Here is a 20,132-nt window from a genome sequence, read left to right on the forward strand (position 1 = left end):
TGTCTTATGCTGATGTCGGTGATATTAACTCAGCAGCCTCTCGGAGGAGCTCTCCTCAAAGAAACCCTTGCAGAACCATTAGTACAATATTACAGCATTACCAGCACTGGCAACACAATGGCTTTGGAACAAATACAGCACAGTGGCTCCTGACACAGTGGCAACGCACTGTGTGGTACTGCAATACATTACCAGTGCATAGTCTGCATTATACCATTGGGAATCTATTGGCAAGTCAAAATACTAAAATACTGCTACCAATTGCATTGTCTATTCCATAGAAAAATAACCATTGCACCGCCATGATGATTACCACAGAACTCCCTTTGTGTTTTGTGATTGGATGGTAAGGGTGGGGCCTGAATAAGTGTAGGTTTTGCAGCAATTTAGTTATGGTTAGTATACTAGTTCCATAAATTATGACTGCACTATCTATCATCTTTTTAAATGGCATTACAGTTTTTTTGTACAGTAGATGCTTCTGTATCAGCATTGATTTGGAGGGCTCCAGTTCTCTATTCTAGATCTGAACATTTTAATTATCGTCCTTAGTGACAAGAGAGGGGATAATATAGCTTGTCTGAGCCCATTAAGAATCAACATGTTATTTTGGATTTGGAATGAGTCAAAGGAACTGTGCATGGCAGAAACAGAAGCGTCTCAAAGAATCTGATTGCAGTCTTTTCATAAAAGAAATGCCACATGCCTGCAGATGTATTCAGAATGGAAGTGAGATGGTGATAATATGACAGATGCAAGTTAAGAAGGATACAGGGAGTTGACATTTAGGAATGAAAGTGCTCTTTTTTTTTACTGATGAAATTATTTTCAGCTGTTTTATTGAGTTATGAAGAAAATGTATTAAGATTAAAAACTTCAGATTTATAATGATGTGGGGAGCAATGAAAATGGAACTTAAGCATATATTAAACAGCTATGGCCAAAAATGTGGCATCAACTAGAATTTTAGGCTTGAGACATCATTAAAAAAAAAAAAAAAACTATAGGAACATAACTTTTATTTATCATCATGTAATTAAAGAAACTGCAAAATGATATCACAAAAGTCTACCGGAAGCCATAATAGTAGTACAGTATTTCATGTTAGATTTCAAAATGTCACATTACAAAGTGGTATGTAGTTCAACATTATTCAGCAGGTTTCTAAACGTTTGGCCATAGCTATATACAGCTCTGGAAAAAATTAAGAGACCACTGCAAAATTATCAGTTTCTCTGGTTTTACTATTTATAGGTATGTGTTTGGGTAAAATGAACATTTTTGTTTTATTCTATAAACTACTGACAACATTTCTCCCAAATTCCAAATATTGTCATTTAGAGCATTTATTTGCAGAAAATGACAACTGGTCAAAATAACAAAAAAGATGCAGTGTTGTCAGACCTCGAATAATGCAAAGAAAATAAGTTCATATTCATTTTTAAACAACACAATACTAATGTTTTAACTTAGGAAGAGTTTAGAAATCAATATTTGGTGGAATAACCCTGATTTTCAAGAACAGCTTTCATGCATCTTGGCATGCTCTCCACCAGTCTTTCACATTGATGTTGGGTGACTTTATGCCACTCCTGGCGCAAAAATTCAAGCAGCTCAGCTTTGTTTGATGGCTTGTGACCCTCCATCTTCCTCTTGATCACATTCCAGAGGTTTTCAATGGGGTTCAGGTCTGGAGATTGGGCTGGCCATGACAGGGTCTTGATCTGGTGGTCCTCCATCCACACCTTGATTGACCTGGCTGTGTGGCATGGAGCATTGTCCTGCTGGAAAAACCAATCCTCAGAGTTGAGGAACATTGTCAGAGCAGAAGGAAGCAAGTTTTCTCTTAATTTTTTCCAGAGCTGTATATTATATATATATATATATATATATATATATATATATATATATATATATATATATATATATATATACACAGAGGAACATCAGTGGAAGTTATCTTAAGCTGAGCCACTTTGCGGCTTAGAACTTGGTTTCATGGCACACCAGGGGAACAAGGGAGTTCATCTGCAGTAGAAAGTTGTATTGACATATACTGCAAGCCTAGGGAACCGTGTGCAGCTCACACACACACACACACACACACGGACACACACACACTCACACACAGCCAGACCAGCAGACAGATCGATGCCTCACCTGTTTCTACACTAGCATCCTGGGAAGACAGAATGACCAGAGGGGGGAGCTCTCCTCTCTCCTCTCTCCTCTCTTCTCTCTCTAGTTGGAAAGGAGCCTTGACTCCCATCTTAACACATCAACCTTCAGATCTGAGAAGGGACATGCAAAAGTAATGGAATGAAACGGAATGTATTAGACCCTGCATACAGGAATGCTGCCATGATGCTCACAGCTGATACATTTACAATAGACCGGACATACAATCCCAACCATTCTGTCATAATGAGATTAATATTGCTGGCAGCTGTAGAAACACAACCTCAATATCTTAATTGTATGATAAGTGTGTCCAACGTTTACAACAGTCTCTGTTACAATAGGGGGAGGAAGTTGTTATGCCTTTAAGGAAATCATTGATTAAGGTTTTTGGTGTCCCACAATCACAGTCCATTTTGTAATATACTGTAATTTCTGGGCATTCCCTAAAGGTAGTTTCAGCTGCTCCAGACTGACACTGCCTCCCTCCTGGAAGCTTTCTGGCCACCCTGGGCGTCTCTCTGTGAACAGCAGGCCCCAGCTATTCCCTGGAGCTTATGAATGTCAACTGCAAACTGCAAGCTCCACAATAGCTTACAGAATCAAAGCAAATTGGAAAACTCGGATCTGCTTTATACAGGGAACACCCATAGAGATAGTATTTTCAACATACAGCACTGGCCTGTAAGGTTTAACCTTCTTCAGGTTGTAAAGGAAGGCACATTGTTATTAGAGGACATAGGGAGTAATATTGAACTGGTCTGTAATGGTAAAAATGTATTTTAATAAGGCCAAAAAACACCTTTATAAGGTATAATGATAAAGTCAACCCATTGTCCTTCGGCAGTTGTCCTTTTGGATTATAAATGCGGAAGTGCTCAGTTATAGATTATGAATATGATCATTTTAATAATGAATATGAAACCTGCAGAAATGCGCGTTTACCCGTTTTGTTTTTTAAGCTTGGACTATCGATTATAAATATGTAAATCATAGCGGTATGCCATGTTTAAATTCTTTGTTTTCTTTATGTTTATCATGATATTTTCCATGGTCCATCTTGAATCTTTCCTAAGACAAGCTCTGACATTTGGGATTTGGCCATTGGGGCATTAATCATCGCTGCTTGTATGTTTTTAGCATCAACCTATTAATTAGCACTGCGTCCGTTGTGCCAGGCTGTGCTTCAGCTAAGCCGCAGAGCTGTACTGTACAAATCGAAGGAGCAGCATCTTTCACATGGCAATCGAAAGCATCATTCTGAGTATAGAGCACTACAAAAAGAACAAAGGAATCAATAGCTTGGTTAATCACTTAGCATAAAGGACATCACAGGGAATTTTGTATAAAGCACTGGCTGGCAACTGCATACCAGCTTCGAGCATTTATATTACCCTGGACAGAAGCACTGCAGTATAATGTTTAACCCTTCGAATTCTATTGACGAGGAACCTCCCTTTACAGATCAGTGTTCCCCTGATAAACCATGGAGGGACCACTAGCAAACCACAGCAAACACCCCACTTCCAGCTGGATTGTGCATTGACTTTATTTAACATCCATCCTACTCCAAATGTCTGAAATACTTTAAGTGTTTCTGTATGTGTGTAAGGAAAGACAACAGCTGATGTGCATTGCTGTGCTGGAGGTTTGCTGCAGGGCTGGGGGTTTAGATTGTGTGTTGTTGCTGCTCTTCATGTGGGAGTGGGGAATGGCTGTAGTGGTGCCTGTATAATTTAAGTTATGCAATATTTTGAATTACATTAATAGACGTGGGTTTAAAAGAAATCGATAAAGAGATTAGTCACAGTGTGGCATTCCAGTGCTGCTTCGTGTTTTCCGCTGTTAGTATTTTGGACATTTTTGGTATTGAATGTTGCTGAAATCTCTTCAAATGATGCAAACTTTAAGCAAACGCTTAGTTCATGTTGCCCTCAGTCCTTTTTAGCATCAATTTATACAAGGCAGTCAGCCCACATCAGCTACAGTGAGCACGGCCTTGTGAACTGAATCAATGTAAGAAAAAAACTCAATGTTATGAAATCAGTTGTAAAAAGACCACTTACAGATCAGAGAATTCAAGTAAAGCAGATAAGCATTACAATCAAGAGACTGTCTTATTAGAAAGGATGCATGTTTGATGGAGGTTATTGTTTGAAAATCATTAATCTGATTTCATTGCCAGCGGACATTTGACTATTGCTAAGGGAATGGGAGGATTTTTTTTTTTTGCCTAAAATGATCCTTAATTAAATATCTGATGAGCTGGGTGTATTGAAATATCTTGAGTATTTAAAAATTGGTATACAATGTCACTTGTCCACTAAACTGGATGAATTCTGCACCCTTCCCTGATTATTACAAATATTATCAGACATCTATTAAACAGAAGTTTTGCAGCGGTTTCAGTGGTTTAGTTTCTCCAGTATTGAATTTAAATATTTTGCGGGTCAAACGGAACACGCACAATCAGCTGAATACATTGACATCTCTTCACTCAAGTTGTAGGGTTTTCTTGAACCGCTGAAAACTCGAAATAATCAAACTCAGTGTTGGAATGGGTAAACCCCTGAAACTAAAATGTGTATTAAACTAATACAGTACATAAAACAAACGCCACCTGGTGGACAAACTCGGTAACTGCAACTTCAAAGTGAAGTCAATTCTATTCTATTCTATTTAATTTCAATTTCATTTTTTTATTATTATTATTATTTATATAGCGCCTTTCGTACCACAGTATCTCAAAGCGCTTTACATGTCGGCTAAAACTGAAAGTCAAACCCTAATTTCATACCAGACGCGTGCCATACCATGCTTCCTTATTCTTCAGCATTTTAACACACTATGAATCCTGTATTACTGTAACTTGGGTTTCACTATGATTTCTGCCAAGCTAGTTTTCCCATACTTTCCCAGATACATTTATTTTAAAACAATGTATCGAAGTAAACCCGTGAATCCAATAAAGTGACAGCTAGAAGGAATTGTCTTTATTATTGGTTCGTGTGTATTCGCTCCCGAGAATACTGCGTTCTGATTCGGCATTCCATTTACACGGGTTTCCAATATAGATCAGCTATAGGAGGCTAGTGACAAAATGAACAACGATGCGTAGTATACGGTACTGAGAACAAGTGTGTGCGTGCACTTACCTGGTAAACTGTTCCATCCTACAGAACACTGGCGTATTTTCAAAACAGTCGGAAAACGTCATCATGCCATCGGTATGTCTTAAACGTGCCTATCTGACCTCAGCCTGTAGCCCCCCTGGCTTGTCCGGATATACTGTCGTGCGTCATTGAAGCTATCAGCCCACTACACCTGCGCGCATTCCTGGTCTGGGTAGGTTTGTCCAAAAAAAGGAATTTTAAACGAATAGGATAGATGAAACATATCCGCTTCTAAAAACAGAAGTTACACATTTGAGAAAAGACATTTACACCTACACAAAAGGTCGCTGTCTTTTCTTTTGAGAACTTGAGACAGAATGGCCATGGTGTGTATCCGATGCATATACGTAACACTGTATCACCCGAGACACATTTTCTAAATCGATGTATATGATCTACCGAAAAGTCACGTGTTTATTGGCATTCTGTACCTTGCATTTACTAGTAATTACGTTTTTTAAACTTGATTAGAAAACTTGCTGCTTTCTTTACAGCATTCTCATACGACTCAAGTTGCACACCCGCAACATTCCCATTCCTATTCCTCAGCAGGTCCCACTTTCATCCACAGCTTTGGAAGAGATGGGAGGAGTTTATCTACAAACTGCACATTTCAGTCACACCCCTCCCTAGCCCATATACACTGTAGCCAGCTCTGAGAAAACCTTCAAGGAAGCAGATCTATAATCGCACTACATCTACACCGCTGATCAAACATGTGTAGTCGCTCTTCCAGATCTTAACAACCAAATACAACACCTCTCTGTCTCTCGCTATATATATCTAAGGTTTGAAGAAGTGTCTTGCCGGGTGGCTGTCTTGTGGGGATTTGGTTTTGTTTGCTGATATTGTTACCGCGGATTTGATTTCTAAAATGTGCGTGGACAGTGATGGATGTGAAATCGAAGGCTGCAGCAGTTCGGACGAGGTGCAGACGCTGTCTGGAAGCATGAGCCCCGGCTTGAAATCGAACTCCGATCCTCACCCGTGCAGGACCGGGCACAAGTTCAGGGCTGCCTTGCTGAGGTGCCGGTCGCCGGTCGCCGTTGCCGGGATACTCAGCTTCGGGAATGTGCTCAATTACATGGACAGATACACAGTAGCAGGTAAGAGGGAATGTTTCACCATCTCCTGTCACGGGTATGAATGAATAAGGACGGGTATGAATGAATAAGGAGCTGAAAACGCAGGTGTATCAGGGAAAGCAGACAATTGTATATTAGCTTGCTCATCGTGACATGTATACGTTAGAATTAGTAAAACAATATATACGGTCGTTTTTTGAAAAAAAGACCGTAAAGCGATCAGCTGTCACTTCTGTCCGGCTACAATCGCTCCGTTCCGTGGGATAAACAGTATTAATTCATCTAAAATACAGTACTTTGATTTAATGGCATAAATATATAATATCACGTTTGTTGTACTTTATTCAGTAGGGTTCAGTTGAATTTCTATAAAAATGAAATCTGGAATATCATTCCGTAAAAGCGGTGGAGAATTTGGCAGGAGAGACACTCACCGAACTTAGTTTTTAATAATAATAATAATAATAATAACAATAATAATAATAATAATAATAATAATAATTAGTAGTAGCAACATGCCTTAGAAGAAAAATGAATATATGTTGTATTATTGAATTTGGTTAAATATGTTCCATAAGTATAAATTGGAAGTATAGGTTCGTGTGTAGGTTTTCACATGTGCAAGATATTCAGTGGTTGTTTTATATTACGTGTTGTGCTGTTATGTAAAATTGCAGTAGGACAAGCTCCTCGACTGTTAAAATATTTACGGTTAGGATTGCAAAATGTACGGTAAACAAGTATTATTATTATTATTATTATTATTATTATTATTATTATTATTATTATTATTATTATTAAATTATTATAACATATTTGTTTGGTATATGATGTAGCCTCCCGGTATACCTAAAACCAGACCCAACAGAATTTGAATACTATTCATGGGACACGATTATCACAGGGGCACAACACTGTAAGCGTGTTTATTTTGAATCCGTAGATATGGGACGCATCGACTTACTAGTGAGTGATTGCGTGTGTAATTTTTAAACTACCACGTTCCATTGAGTCTGCTATTCATATACCTGCATTGTTATCCAAATTATTCATAAAAACAGAGGGGGCGCGTTTGGCAAACATTTTACACAGTTCGTCTAATCCCCCAAAGGACTGCAATAAACCGCGAAGTCTGCGGCACAGGTGAATGTAAAACAAGGCTAATTCTAACTCCGTGGTGCGCAGGTGTGAGGCACATTGTCATTGTACATATAACCAGACTTTATCTCTGAAAACACTCAAGTTTGCGTTTTCAAGAATGCACAGCTCTATATTAATTGCAAATTCCTGGGTGATTGACCTAACATTGCACCCTGCAGTGCCCTCGCGGCAAGGGTTGCCTCTTTTGTGCAAACCTGGGTAAAAAGTATTATTCTACACACCTGTGTATGTGTAATATATAAATATATATATATATATATATATATATATATATATATATATATATATATATATATATATATATTTACTTGCTCGTGGTGTGTTTCCTTTGTGTATGTGGTCGAGGCTGCAGCCATGGTTTCCATAGAAACTAGAATTATGTTAACCGTTTAATTTTTCATGAGCCTAATTAAAAAGTTCCATCGACTACAATGGTAACTCATGATTTCTCATTAGCTTATAGCGTTGTGCTTTTATGAATGGATCGAAATGTGTGTTTTTAAATTATAGTTGCCTAATATAAACTGACAGCGCGCATGTGTGAGAGTTTGAGATACCGCAGAACATTAAATGCAATAAGTGTATTGGGTTTAGCAACTCAATAGCCCCTTCTCATAAGGAGAATGTTATTGACTTGCCAGTAGCCCAGTATTGTATTATTACTGAGGTACTACTCTAAATTATATTGCTTTGTGTGGCGTGCGTTTTCATTTCGAGATCGACATTACGGTTTACAGTCTGTACCCCCAGGAAGATTCGGTCTGTGTGGCTTTTTTTTTTTTTTTTTTTTTAATAAATGTAATTTAAAATGGCCTATTTTGAATATTTGGTTCTATCTTTTCGTTGCAGTTTTTTTTAAATTGGATGCCCAAGCTGTGAATGTTTAAGATGGTAAAATGCTGGAGCTATCTTTGTTTGTTTATCATATATAATATATCATTATTATTATTATTATTATTATTATTATTATTATTATTATTATTATTATTATTACACAACAACTATGTAATACTTTATTATAATGTATTTTAAGGGGAATACTTAGACTGCAGTAGGGCTATATTTTTGAAAGGTACCAACACGCACTTTGGCGTAGACTTTCCACCTTAATTCACTGCAGCGGCGCCTGTTTACAGCTAAGCGCCAGCAAGTTATACATTTTACCGCAGTGAAGCAGCAGGAAACTCAATGCATGGTGTTTTAAAAAAAACAACGCTTCCCAGACAGGTATGTCCTGTATAAAATACAGCAGTGAGAGCGCTGTCGGTGAAATGTGTTGCACGGTGTACGACACCAGGGCAGGTTTTCCAATGGCAGCGCAGTCGTTTCTTTATATTCCTCAGTTACCCCTGCTGGTATTGCTGCATACTGAAAACACAGAAAACGAATTTGATGAAACTGGTTTACTAGTCCTGTGCGTGCGTTTTTAAAGCAGGTGGGGTGCGGGTTAAATAGGGTTTGGTTACCCGCAGTCACACAGCCAGATGGCCTGAATATTGGTTTTTATTAATACACCGCCTAAATACATGCACCGCCATTAACATATTGTACCCAGCGTCCAGACTAATATTACATGTTTAATGCAGTATGCAGGTCATCTACAGTATTCGCCTCACGTTTTCGTTATACATTCATAGATTTCACTGTAAGCTTAATAAATCATGGTTTTCTGTTATACAGCAATAACGTTTGAATGGTAAAAGGATATTGAAAAGCCAATACGTTTTAATGCAGTGATATACAAACACAAGACACACTGACAGATCACATACAATTGCACAGTGAGGCACAGTCCATTTTAAAGCCCACAATAACATCATAAAAGGTAAGAGAAAATCATTTTTGGTTTGTGTGCGGACGCTTGGCGTGCAGTACATTTATTACAGCGAATTGCTGTCTATAACCATTTGCTTTCAATAAATCAATACACATAGGCAAAATGTCTTTTTGTTAGTTTCTGTAGGCACTTTGTGTCAGTTTTATTCTAGCAATTTGAAGTACCGTATAAGTGCCAATTGGTGTGCTGCTGTTTCAGGTCCACACTATGCAATCTTATTTCTAAATCCACATATTGCTGTAGCCTGTTAATAGTTCTGCTATTTCTTATCTTGTAAATACACCCATCTAGTCCGATCAGCTAAAACTACATTCTCAACACTTTCACTTCCACCCTGTCTGTTGAGAATGATCTTGTGAGCTCTAGTAGCAGCCTCCAGTCATTGCCCGCGTTTCACACGTTGGCACCATATCGGTTTAGGTTATTGTGAGATAGGCTGAGTGGGCAGTCCGGATTTGCATGGTGCATAACACTGAAAAAGGCCTATCAAAATGAAATGTGGTTGTGGCTTTTTGTGCTTGTATTGCATGTGTGCTGTGCGAGGGAGGGAGGCTGCAGACTGTGCTGCTACACAGCCCCTGGAACAGCAGTGAGGTTAGCAGCTTGTAGGAGAACAGTTGAAGGCTATTTCAGGACACTGGCAATATAGTGCAGTGCTAATGACAATGATCTGGTCAGACTGATTGTAATGGTAAAGCATAGTGCTACTGAAGCACATTGCCAGCACTGTGAATACACAATTCAGTACAAGCAAGACAGACTTCAAAAATGTCCATTCACATCCTGAAATCGAAGCATGACAAAATGCTAAGACATTGTTATCTTCCCATGGAATAGGAAGAGGATTACCAGAATTGCTATTCACTGATGGAGACTGGGGAAATGATTAGGCGAGATTTGCCAAGCAATTATTCCAGTTCCCCCCAGGCTCCTATAACAATAAGGTTAGATGATTTGAATCAAGCATAGAGGTGTCTGGGGTGAGCAGTCTGTTCATTCAGCAGCACGAGTGGAAAGAGCTCCAGTCCCACTGGCTTTGAAAGAGGAACTGGCTTTCTCCCTGGTCTTTAGGGATACAGTACGTGGGGTTTGTAATCCCACACCTGCCTCAGTAGAGGGCTGAGCTAGTGCTCTGCAGGGGAAACCTCCTAGAGAACCAACGATTTCGCTCATCTAGGTTTGACATGAATACAGTGCACCCTCTATAGACATACTTGAGCCCAATGCATTCTGTGGCACTACAGTGTTTTCTGTACTGAGCAATGGTAGCAATGCTGTAGTCTGCAGCTACAATGAGGTTGTGCTTGTGTTAATATTTTCCTGTTTTGAGCCAGCAGTGGAATCACAGTGATATGATCACACAGCACTGGTAATCCATTGCAATACCACAGTCCCACACAAGTACCAGACGGTGTGCTACCATATCAGGAAACATGGTGGCAATATATAGTTTGTACACCAGGGATATTTAATAACTTTTACAGAACGAGGTAATGTCTGCAGTATTCTCTGGTAAAAGTACAGCAAAGGTTGTGGAAGCATGGTATAGACATGGTAAACCACAGGCATGGTATAAGCATGGGGGAACCTACTACATTACTGTGAACATGTACAGTGGTAAAGTTATATGACAAACAGCCCACTGGCTCTGTAGCTTCTGGTGGAAGTGAACAAATAAAAGGCATGCACGGCACTACGGCACTTTGCTTTCGAGTGGGGAACATTTCCATGCCACACCGCAATATTCCTCCAGGCCAGGGAAATACAAACACAGAGAACGAATGCAAAAGAGCACAAAACGAAATTCAACCAAACAAAATCACTCTGTCCATTCGAGGCAGACACATATCCACAATGTGTTTTCAATCTTTCTTGGTTTTTTTTTTCTTTTGAATGTGCTGTAATTGCAGACGGATCCCTGCCTAATTGAAAAATATCTATAATAAGTGGTGAAGTTGTAATTTCCGACCCCTTAAATAGAGCGTGTGGGAAACTGTTTTTAGCCGTTCAGGTTTGGTGTGAGGGAGGGAGTGCTGCTCCAGCCTCGCCATGTGTTTTTAAGTGTCAGTTTGGAGACGCCGCTGTTCCTTAACCACTGAGGCTCTGTGATCAGGAGGGTCGCAGTTCAGCAGCAGTGTGCACCCCCACCTCCAGACAATCCCTATGCAAATGCTGCTGAGATTCGAGGATTATATTGAAGTCCAGTCCGCCATATGGGGGGGGGGGGGGGGGGGGAGGTGGATATGCTTTATCCTCAGTGCCTTCTGGTGCCCCCCACCCCCATCAAAATGCACCCTATACTATATATATCTTTTTAAATCTAATTTTTAGAAATTTTCAAATGGCTGTATCACATCAGCATCACGGTCCAGTATATGTTCTTTTATGGATAATAGTTTCTGACGCGGTGGAAATGGCTCTTTGGTGTATGACTCTGTCCCTCTAGTCTCGTACCCTGACCCCCTGACCCCAGTTGACACAGCCCTTTGTTCAGAGGGTGGTCTGTTGCTGCCTAAATATTCTAAACAAATCGATTGAACCCGCGTTGCTGCGACATGCGTCTCTGTCTCTGTACCAGAGCCTCCACATCGCACTGTGTGCTTCAGAGCTCTGCAGTCAGTGCAGCCCGGGACTGCCCGTGGGGAAAGCTTTTGTTTGCATAGAGTGGAGCCCACACAAAGAAAGCTGTAATTAGATGTCACAGCCAAATCGCTCATTAGTCTTGGATATATTACTGATAGCATGGACATGCTCTGAAAAGGAATATGAGAATGTATTGCCTCTACTCTCTTACCAAATGATCTGCAGTGGCAATGCAGAGGTTTGTGCTTAGGGGTAAGTGGGAGCACAAGGGCAAACGGTGTGATACTGTTATACACTGATACCACAAACAACACACATTCTGCTGTACAGGAGTTTCTCTCATTCCTTTCGTAGATCATTTGATGGGGGTACCAGATTTACTACCAAAAGATATCTATATATTTAATGTAATATGGTACAAAATATTCTCAAATTAAAGAATATTTGAGCATGAAAAATCATGTCTGTCCCAGCACTAGTATAGATATAGGGTTTTTGGAAAATTAAATTAATACACAAAATGAATTCAGAACATTTCAGACATCTCTCATCAGCTAAGTTTCCACATAATAGACTGAATAATCTGTGAAGCTTAGAGTTGAGGTGCCTGTATGTATGTCACTCTTTCCTTATAACACAGATCCTGCTGCTGCAAAGAGGAACCAGAGCCTGTCTTGTTCGGATCACAGAATGATGCAGTGACAGGCAGGTTTCCATGGGGGTGGGGCTTTCTGTTCCCCTGCAGCTGAAACTACTTTGAGGAATGTACTTGTAAACAAACTGGACTGCCAGGCATCTGCAAGGGGCACAGCAGGTCACAGAATGTCGTAAACAGACCCCGAGGAATTCTGTTTAAGTGTAAAACGTAATCGTGGGACACAGCAGCTATGGGTGTGTGTGTGTATATATATATATACTTTTTGATGTAAGCTGACTCTAGTCTTGGTATATTAAAAGCTGGGTGGATCGCGTTGCAGGATTTAATCATATATTTCTTTTAATGAATCTGTGCAAAATATAACAACATCTTAGGCAATCTGCCAATTCAATTAACATTTAGCAATAAACTGATCAATCATATCAAAATAAAAGACATTAAAAATGATCCACATTTGTTTGTTGCATGAATATATATTTTCCTTAAAGGGATTGAATATAATTCCACTAAAAGGCATTCAGCACTTTAGCAGTTAGCTGTTAGTTAGTTAGTTAGTGACTGTCAGGTCTTCAGATGAAAAAAAACCATACGAAGAAGACTTAACTGTGAGAGAATGTAGAAACACAGCCCAGCCCCCTATTTCAGTATACAATTATGATTGTGGGACACTGCACCTTAACAGCAGAAAACCAAGTTACCAGCAGCCAAGCAGCAATGTTTACAAATAATCCTCTCACAAAGACGAGGCGAGAAATAAATCAATAGTAAAATATGCTCAACACGACCGGTAAAACTTGTCGAACAAACCCTTCACCTGTCACATAGAGAGCCTGTGTGCTATTCTGATGCCATCATGCATTTCCTAAGAAAAGAAGATGTGGTTGGATGAGTATTGATGTACCAAGAAGAATAAGAGCCCTGTACATGAAAAGAGATAAGCATTCTCTTATCCAATATCCCTATAGTTTCATCCACCTGTTTTCAGTTTTAAACTTGCACTTGCTAGCCCTTTTAGAAAGCATTGTGCAACCACAAATTCCAAATCCTGATCATTGTATACCTGAAGTTGTTATTGGGTTATTTTTGCATTGGAAGCTTTCAAAGTCCTGTACTTTGTGTTGGCAGAGCGACTATCCCAGTAACACTGCAATACCAGTACATGCAGTCTCACCCTTTTAAAACAAGCCCCGTTACCATTCTAATGGCAGTATTACAGTACTAACAGAACCATTAGCAGACCAGCACTTATTACTGCTACAGTAACACAACGTCTGGCACTGTACCAAAGTACTGCAGTAGATGACCAGTGGGTATTGGTTAATACAGCTGTGTTAAAATGTTACCACTGTGGTTATATTCCACCAACAGCCTTTACATTGCATTGCCACTGAAGAGCCTTTAGCAAGAGTTATACTAAAGAGCTTCCTACAGGGGAGGAAGCTTGACCTTCACCTGCTAGTGAGCTTCATTTTCACTGTAGCAGCCCTCCAACGTGGTTTTGTGCATTCAGTTCTGTCTATCTGTCTATTTCCACCATATCTATATCCTCAATGAAGGTGTTTGTATCCTTTTTTGCATATACCTACAGAGCCGCTTATCTTATTGTGGTGGAACTTGGTAAGGACATTCTGTAGCGCGAGTTATTGTCTGTATAATAATGTGGGGGTATATGACCATATAAACAGATATTACACAATTCAGTTTTGACATATCTAGAGATACGGTTATCCAGCTGTGAAACCTGGTAAGGACATTCTTCAACACAAGTTAATGAGAGTATCGGGACATTTGAAGACACCTGTCCATTCATCTGACTTGCTTTTTATCTACATGCTGTGGGTGATGGTGCTGCATTTCCATGACACCGACAGCTCTAATCATGTATTTCCAGCTGTGGTGAGCATGCTGTATGTACGTTACTGATATACTTGTTTCATGTGCACTGGAAAGCAATGAGATTTAAAGTAAATATCTGAAAAGTGGACTCAAAGGACTCAGTTAGAAGCTGTTGCCCTTTTTGGAAAGCAGCTCCAGTTCAACTCATATAGAAGTTTATTGAACTGGGCAGATTCCTGCAGCGGCTGACAGATCTACACGATTACACTTTTTTTTAAATTTAGTGGTCGGCAATTATTTTTTATTGTTTTCTTTAGTAATATCAAATTATTTTTAGGCTCAGCCCACCGCTACCACCCCTGCGCTGACTCGGGAGGGGCGAAGACGAACACACGCTGTCCTCCGAAGCGTGTGCCGTCAGCCGTACGCTTCTTTACACACTGCAGACTCACCATGCAGCCACCCAGAGCTACAGCGTCAGAGGACAACGCAGCTCTGGACAGCTTACAGGCAAGCCCACAGGCGTCCGGCCAGACCACAGGGGTAGCTGGTGCGCGGTGAGCCGAGGACACCCTGGCCGATGTAGCCCATCTTTTCCTTTTCCAGGCCACCTGAGAATGACAGCAGCATTGATATGAACACATGATAAACAAATGCAATCAGCCAAAGACACACACCGTTCCATGACGGTTCCACCATTGACGTTCCCAGCTGCACCGTTCTACTGCGAATGGCAGTCTGTAGGTGGAAACTCCAATTCTACAAAACCCTCCCTCCACATTTGATATAGTCAACTGATTATTCTGTGTGGCATGCATACATAGTTCAGTTCCATACTGTCAAGAGGTGTGCAATAGGGCGACTGTTAGAATTGTGGGTTCATATTCCATTTGTATGTTGAGTTGAGACTTGTATCGGTTGTTTCCTGTTTTAACTAATATTTGTAAAATGTTAAAACATTAACATTCTTAATAACAGTTTATGATCTTCAGTACAGGGCATGAATCACTGCATATCAATTAGATAGCTAGTGAGGCTTTACCAATTTTGTTTCTGCCTCCATCATACAGCATGTTGTGTAGCATGCACAGGGACAGAGAGCGGGGGTTTGGAGGAGCAGAGCTGAGACTCCCCCTGGACAATGTGAGTGATAGCTGTCTGAAGCAGCCCTCGCAAGACCTACAAGAGATCAATAGGGGTCTGAGAGAGGGGGGGAGCTGGCTCGCTGGGCTGCATCTTTCATTAAAGCAACAGCTTCCCACCACAATCTCGTCCAGTGTCCTCAAAATACCATTTCTTGGTGTCTGCATAATAAATTATTTTGTAGTTCATACATAATTATACAATACTCAATGGTCATATTTTATGATATGTCATGAGGAAATGTTTCAACTAGAAGTCTTTGCTACATTCTCCAGCAGTGTAATCAGGGTCAGAATCTTACAGTAGTGCTGAAAATAGTCTTTATTAATTCTAGAAGTGGTGAATTTAAACAGGGCGCACACACACACACATAATCGCTGGGTTACACATGGCTGTTGTAATCGAAGGAGACAGTGTTCTTACTGCTATGATCATAAAACATGTTCAAGCCTTGACTGGTGTACATCTTTGATCCTTCTTGTTTATTTTAGTTATAAACGGGCTGTTTACAGGGAAGCTGTCTCTCGTAACGTAACGTCAGCTCTAGGTTTCAGTAATGAGAGCTCAGTAGATTGTGGAACAGATGTATTGCAGAGTGGTTCTGATGCAGGAGCACACTGTCTGGTATGGATTTGATACAGTAGAACTGCAATAGAATACCAGTGTGTGTTATGAGTTCACTGGAACGTGAAAACAGAAAACCCTATCCATTATTATTTATTTATTTATTTATTTATTTATTTATTTAAGTATCACATTACAGAATATCACACTACAGATAAGAGCAGCTATAAAGTACAGTAAAATCAGTAGCAAATAACTAAATAATTACATTTAAGAGCGAATTCGACTAAGAGCAGTTAAACATGGTAAAAATATTTGCTTATAAGAGTAAATTCCATTAAAAGAACGTAGTAAGTACGATAAATGGATGAGTATGATTTCAAATAAAAGCAATTACAAAAAACGTGAATAACGGTTACCTATAAGAGTAAAATCAAATACAAGATACAGTTATAGTTAGGAGCAGTAGTAGAATATGGCAAGGTATGGAGCAGTTCAGTGCAGGTACAAGCTGATGCTAGTACTGGTACAGTTGGGTGCCATATAGTCCAGTATAGTCGAGAGTTGTGAGGTTCACATATGCTGTCTGAACAGGTGTGTCTTGAGGAGGCAGCGGAAGGTGGTCAGGGACTGAGCAGTCCTGATATCCATGAGGGGCAAGGGTGGAGAAGGAGCGGGATCTGGTAGCGGGGGAGCGGAGGGGGGGGGGGGGTACAGCTAATCTTCCAGTGATGGAGGAGTGGAGGAGGCAAGAGGGGGTGTAGGGAGAAATAATAGTCTGTAGATAGGAGGGAGCAGAAAGGTCGAAGCAGTGATAGGCGAGTACAAGATTTTTGATGCAAGCAGCGATAGGGAGCCAGTGGAGGGAGCGGAGCAGCGGTGTAGCGTGGGAGAAACGAGGAAGGGAAAAGACAGGACTAGAAGCAGAGTTTTGGATGAGCTGAAGCGGACGGATAGCAGGGAGGCCGGCCAGAAGGGAGTTGCAGTAGTCAAGGCGGGACAGTACCAGGGCCTGAACTAGGAGCTGGGTGGAGTAGTTGGTGAGAAACGGGCGGATTCTGCATAGGTTGCTGAGAAAGACCATTGTCTCATAGCACTGCCCTACAGCACCCTTGCCTCTTAGTTCAGACCCTCTGCCATTGTAGTGCCACTACAACGTCATCACAAAGTGCGAGACTGGAGACTGGAAGGAACGTGCCATTCTCTCACAGATAACTCCAGAAAGCCTGGGAAAGCTTCCTGAAACCAGCACATTCTTGTGGTTAACCCTTTGCAGGCTGCAGCCAAAGTGCCGTGCTGTACAGGAAGGGCCTCTTCCAAGCTAGGGTGGGGCTTTGGGAGGGAACAGCACAGCAATGCAAGGACATCAAAAAATGTCTGTGGGCAAAGCATCCTGTAAATAAGCTTTTAACTGTTTAAAACCTAGCCTAAGGGTAATTACACCCACTACAAACTATCAATACTTTCCACAGATTATGTACATAGACTATATATATATATATATATATATATATATATATATATATATATATATATATATATATATATATATACTGTTTTAATATTTTGAGTTGCATTAAAATTAACTGGAGGAGCAAACTTCTAGGTGATGCTAAACTTTTGGCCATAGCTATATAGCTATAGAGAAAACTGCAGAGTCACCAGCTAGCAGGGGTTAACTCCAAAAAATGAATATGCAAAAACTAATATAAGGATTTGTAAATCCAATATCAAATTACAGAATGGCCCTTGCTATGACACCTCACTGTGCTTTAGAGATTTAATTAAGTGTAGATGAACTGGGTTTCAGAACAGCATGCTAAAAGAAAGAGGATATATATACAAATAGTACAGCATCTTGTACTGCAGTGCCCAGCTCTGAAGCCTGCAAGGTCAGTAACACTGAGACAGCCTGCCAGATACTGAGAGAGAGAGAGAGAAAGACCACGGCGAAGGGCAACCTGTCATATGAGGAGAGACCTCAGTCTTAGAATGCAACGCATGAGAAGAAGCAGGAGAGCATGCAGTGTTTAACTTTTTCTGTTCAACTTCATCTCTAATTCTTTGGTGCCGGTTTAGTACATGCTTAAATAGTTTCCTGTGGATATTATTATCAGAGCAGGCCTTGTTGGCTGTCACATTTTCTGATCCTGATGATGAAGACGATACAAGTACAGATCTAATAGTTTAATTGAAGTATTATCAGAACAAAGATTTTGGTGACTGTCCAGTTTGTTTACAGTATCCAAACACGTCAAAATCTTTGTCTAATTTTAGCACAGATACATTAAATTGGCTGCTTTTACAGACCCTGATTACCACTAATCTTGGACTACCTTCCCTAAAATAACATTAGGTAGTCCTAGATCAGGCAGTCCAACGTCAGGTTTGATCACATAAAAATATATCTTTATCGCCTTTTTGAATAAAACTGTCAATTATTATTATTATTATTATTATTATTATTATTATTATTATTATTATTATTATTTTCTTTTTGAAAGAATACATTCATTATCACCCCAGAAGCAGCCATGCATATAATTGCACTGCGGCAGACTGACAAGAATTTCGCTTGAATTAGCTTCAGTTTGGCTAATCTGTCTACGTTGAAGCAAGCTGTGTAAAATATTAATGTTCTTCAGGATGTTCAGAGGGACAGGAGAGTAAGGCAGGTGCCTCAGTGCTGAGCCCAGGGAAGCGTGATCTGTAATATTAATGTTCTTCTGGGTGGAGGGTCAGAAGGACACAGGAGAGGCAGGTGCCATCCCTCAGTGCTGTGCCCAGGGATGCGCTAGCTGTAAATTCCCCTTTTGGAGGCGGGCGAGTGTCTGGGATAACGTTGGCAGGTGCCTGGTGCTGCCACGGGAGAGGCGCTGTGCCATCTGGCTTGGGGTCCCCTCCCAGCAGGACAGTCCAGGAATCCCGCTTGTCATTATTCCAGTCAGTCTGCAGCCTGTAGACCGGCTTGATTAATAATTACAGCACTGCAGCAAAGACAGGGAGGGAGCGGCCTTCCCTTTCCATTCGTACACCATCACAAACTTCGGACAAGAATTTTAGCTCAAGCCTTCCTCAGCAAGCATCTGTTCGTTAACGTTGTCTCTAACGGATTTAGCAGTTTTGCAAGTAATTAATTCATATTGTGAAACGCACAATCATAAAAGGCCAGTGCCACCATAATTCATATTTAATCCCAATCTATTTGCAGTGTAATTGGTATGTGTTCATATGGTGCAGCTGCAATGTCAAGTCAAAAAATAGAGAACAAAAATCATACAACAGCAAATGAAAGAGCAACGTTTTTTTTTTTTTTTTTAAAAAGGCTGGAAAGTATACCATGTGATTAAGTCTTTTCAACATTTCATTTTGGTTTTCCATTGAAAATTAAGGACTCACTTGAAAAGCATATGGTGAAAAAAAAAATAATTATTGAGACTTGGCTGGGTGATTCAAAATAAAAACCATTATCAGTTGCCTGTTATTTAAAGTGTCCTCACAACTCCGTTTTACTATAATTCTTGCTTGCCTGTTTACCACATATACATAGCTGAGCCCCTGCATCCTACTTTATCAGAAGGAAAGCTGACCAATGTATTTACATCCCCCAAAGAAATCCAGTTGCCTATAGAGAACTCAAAAAGATAGATTCAAGAAGGCTGCAATAGAACTGTATTTTGTGAACACATTTATTGCTGGTGTACTTTAAGCTAAGCTTGCATGCACCTTGTATCAAACACACTGCAGAAAACAGTTGCTATGCAAATACTAAAATCGGATAGCAGGAGACGGTATACCTAATTCACCTGAGCTACACATCAAATCATGACTTGTCAAAGCATGGATTGTCAACAGGGTTTTTGAGCTTTTCTACATGCTATTTGAGATTATAAAGCATGTATTTGATATTAGTA

At 40.1% G+C, this 20,132-nt stretch overlaps 1 protein-coding gene and 1 long non-coding RNA gene across 2 annotated transcripts in view; one reads left to right on the forward strand and one right to left on the reverse strand.

Annotated features, from left to right (window-relative positions):
• Positions 1-899: 899 nt before the first annotated feature.
• On the reverse strand, positions 900-5,916 carry LOC131701687 (uncharacterized). The gene is made up of 3 exons (XR_009308947.1): positions 5,334-5,916; positions 2,161-2,291; positions 900-1,784 (listed from the first exon to the last, which is right to left on the reverse strand). It is a non-coding gene; the product is annotated as an uncharacterized LOC131701687 (long non-coding RNA).
• Positions 5,917-6,019: 103 nt separating this feature from the next.
• LOC131701686 (sphingosine-1-phosphate transporter SPNS2-like) overlaps positions 6,020-20,132 on the forward strand; it is a 71,645-nt gene continuing 57,532 nt past the window's right edge. The window contains exon 1 of the mRNA XM_059001114.1: positions 6,020-6,457. Within this exon, the coding sequence (XP_058857097.1) occupies positions 6,226-6,457 (232 nt within the window). The 5' untranslated portion in view covers positions 6,020-6,225. The remainder of the gene's footprint in view (positions 6,458-20,132) is intronic.

The sequence above is a fragment of the Acipenser ruthenus genome, chromosome 26 (genome assembly GCF_902713425.1).
Source record: "Acipenser ruthenus chromosome 26, fAciRut3.2 maternal haplotype, whole genome shotgun sequence".
Classification (NCBI taxonomy): Eukaryota; Metazoa; Chordata; class Actinopteri; order Acipenseriformes; family Acipenseridae; genus Acipenser; species Acipenser ruthenus.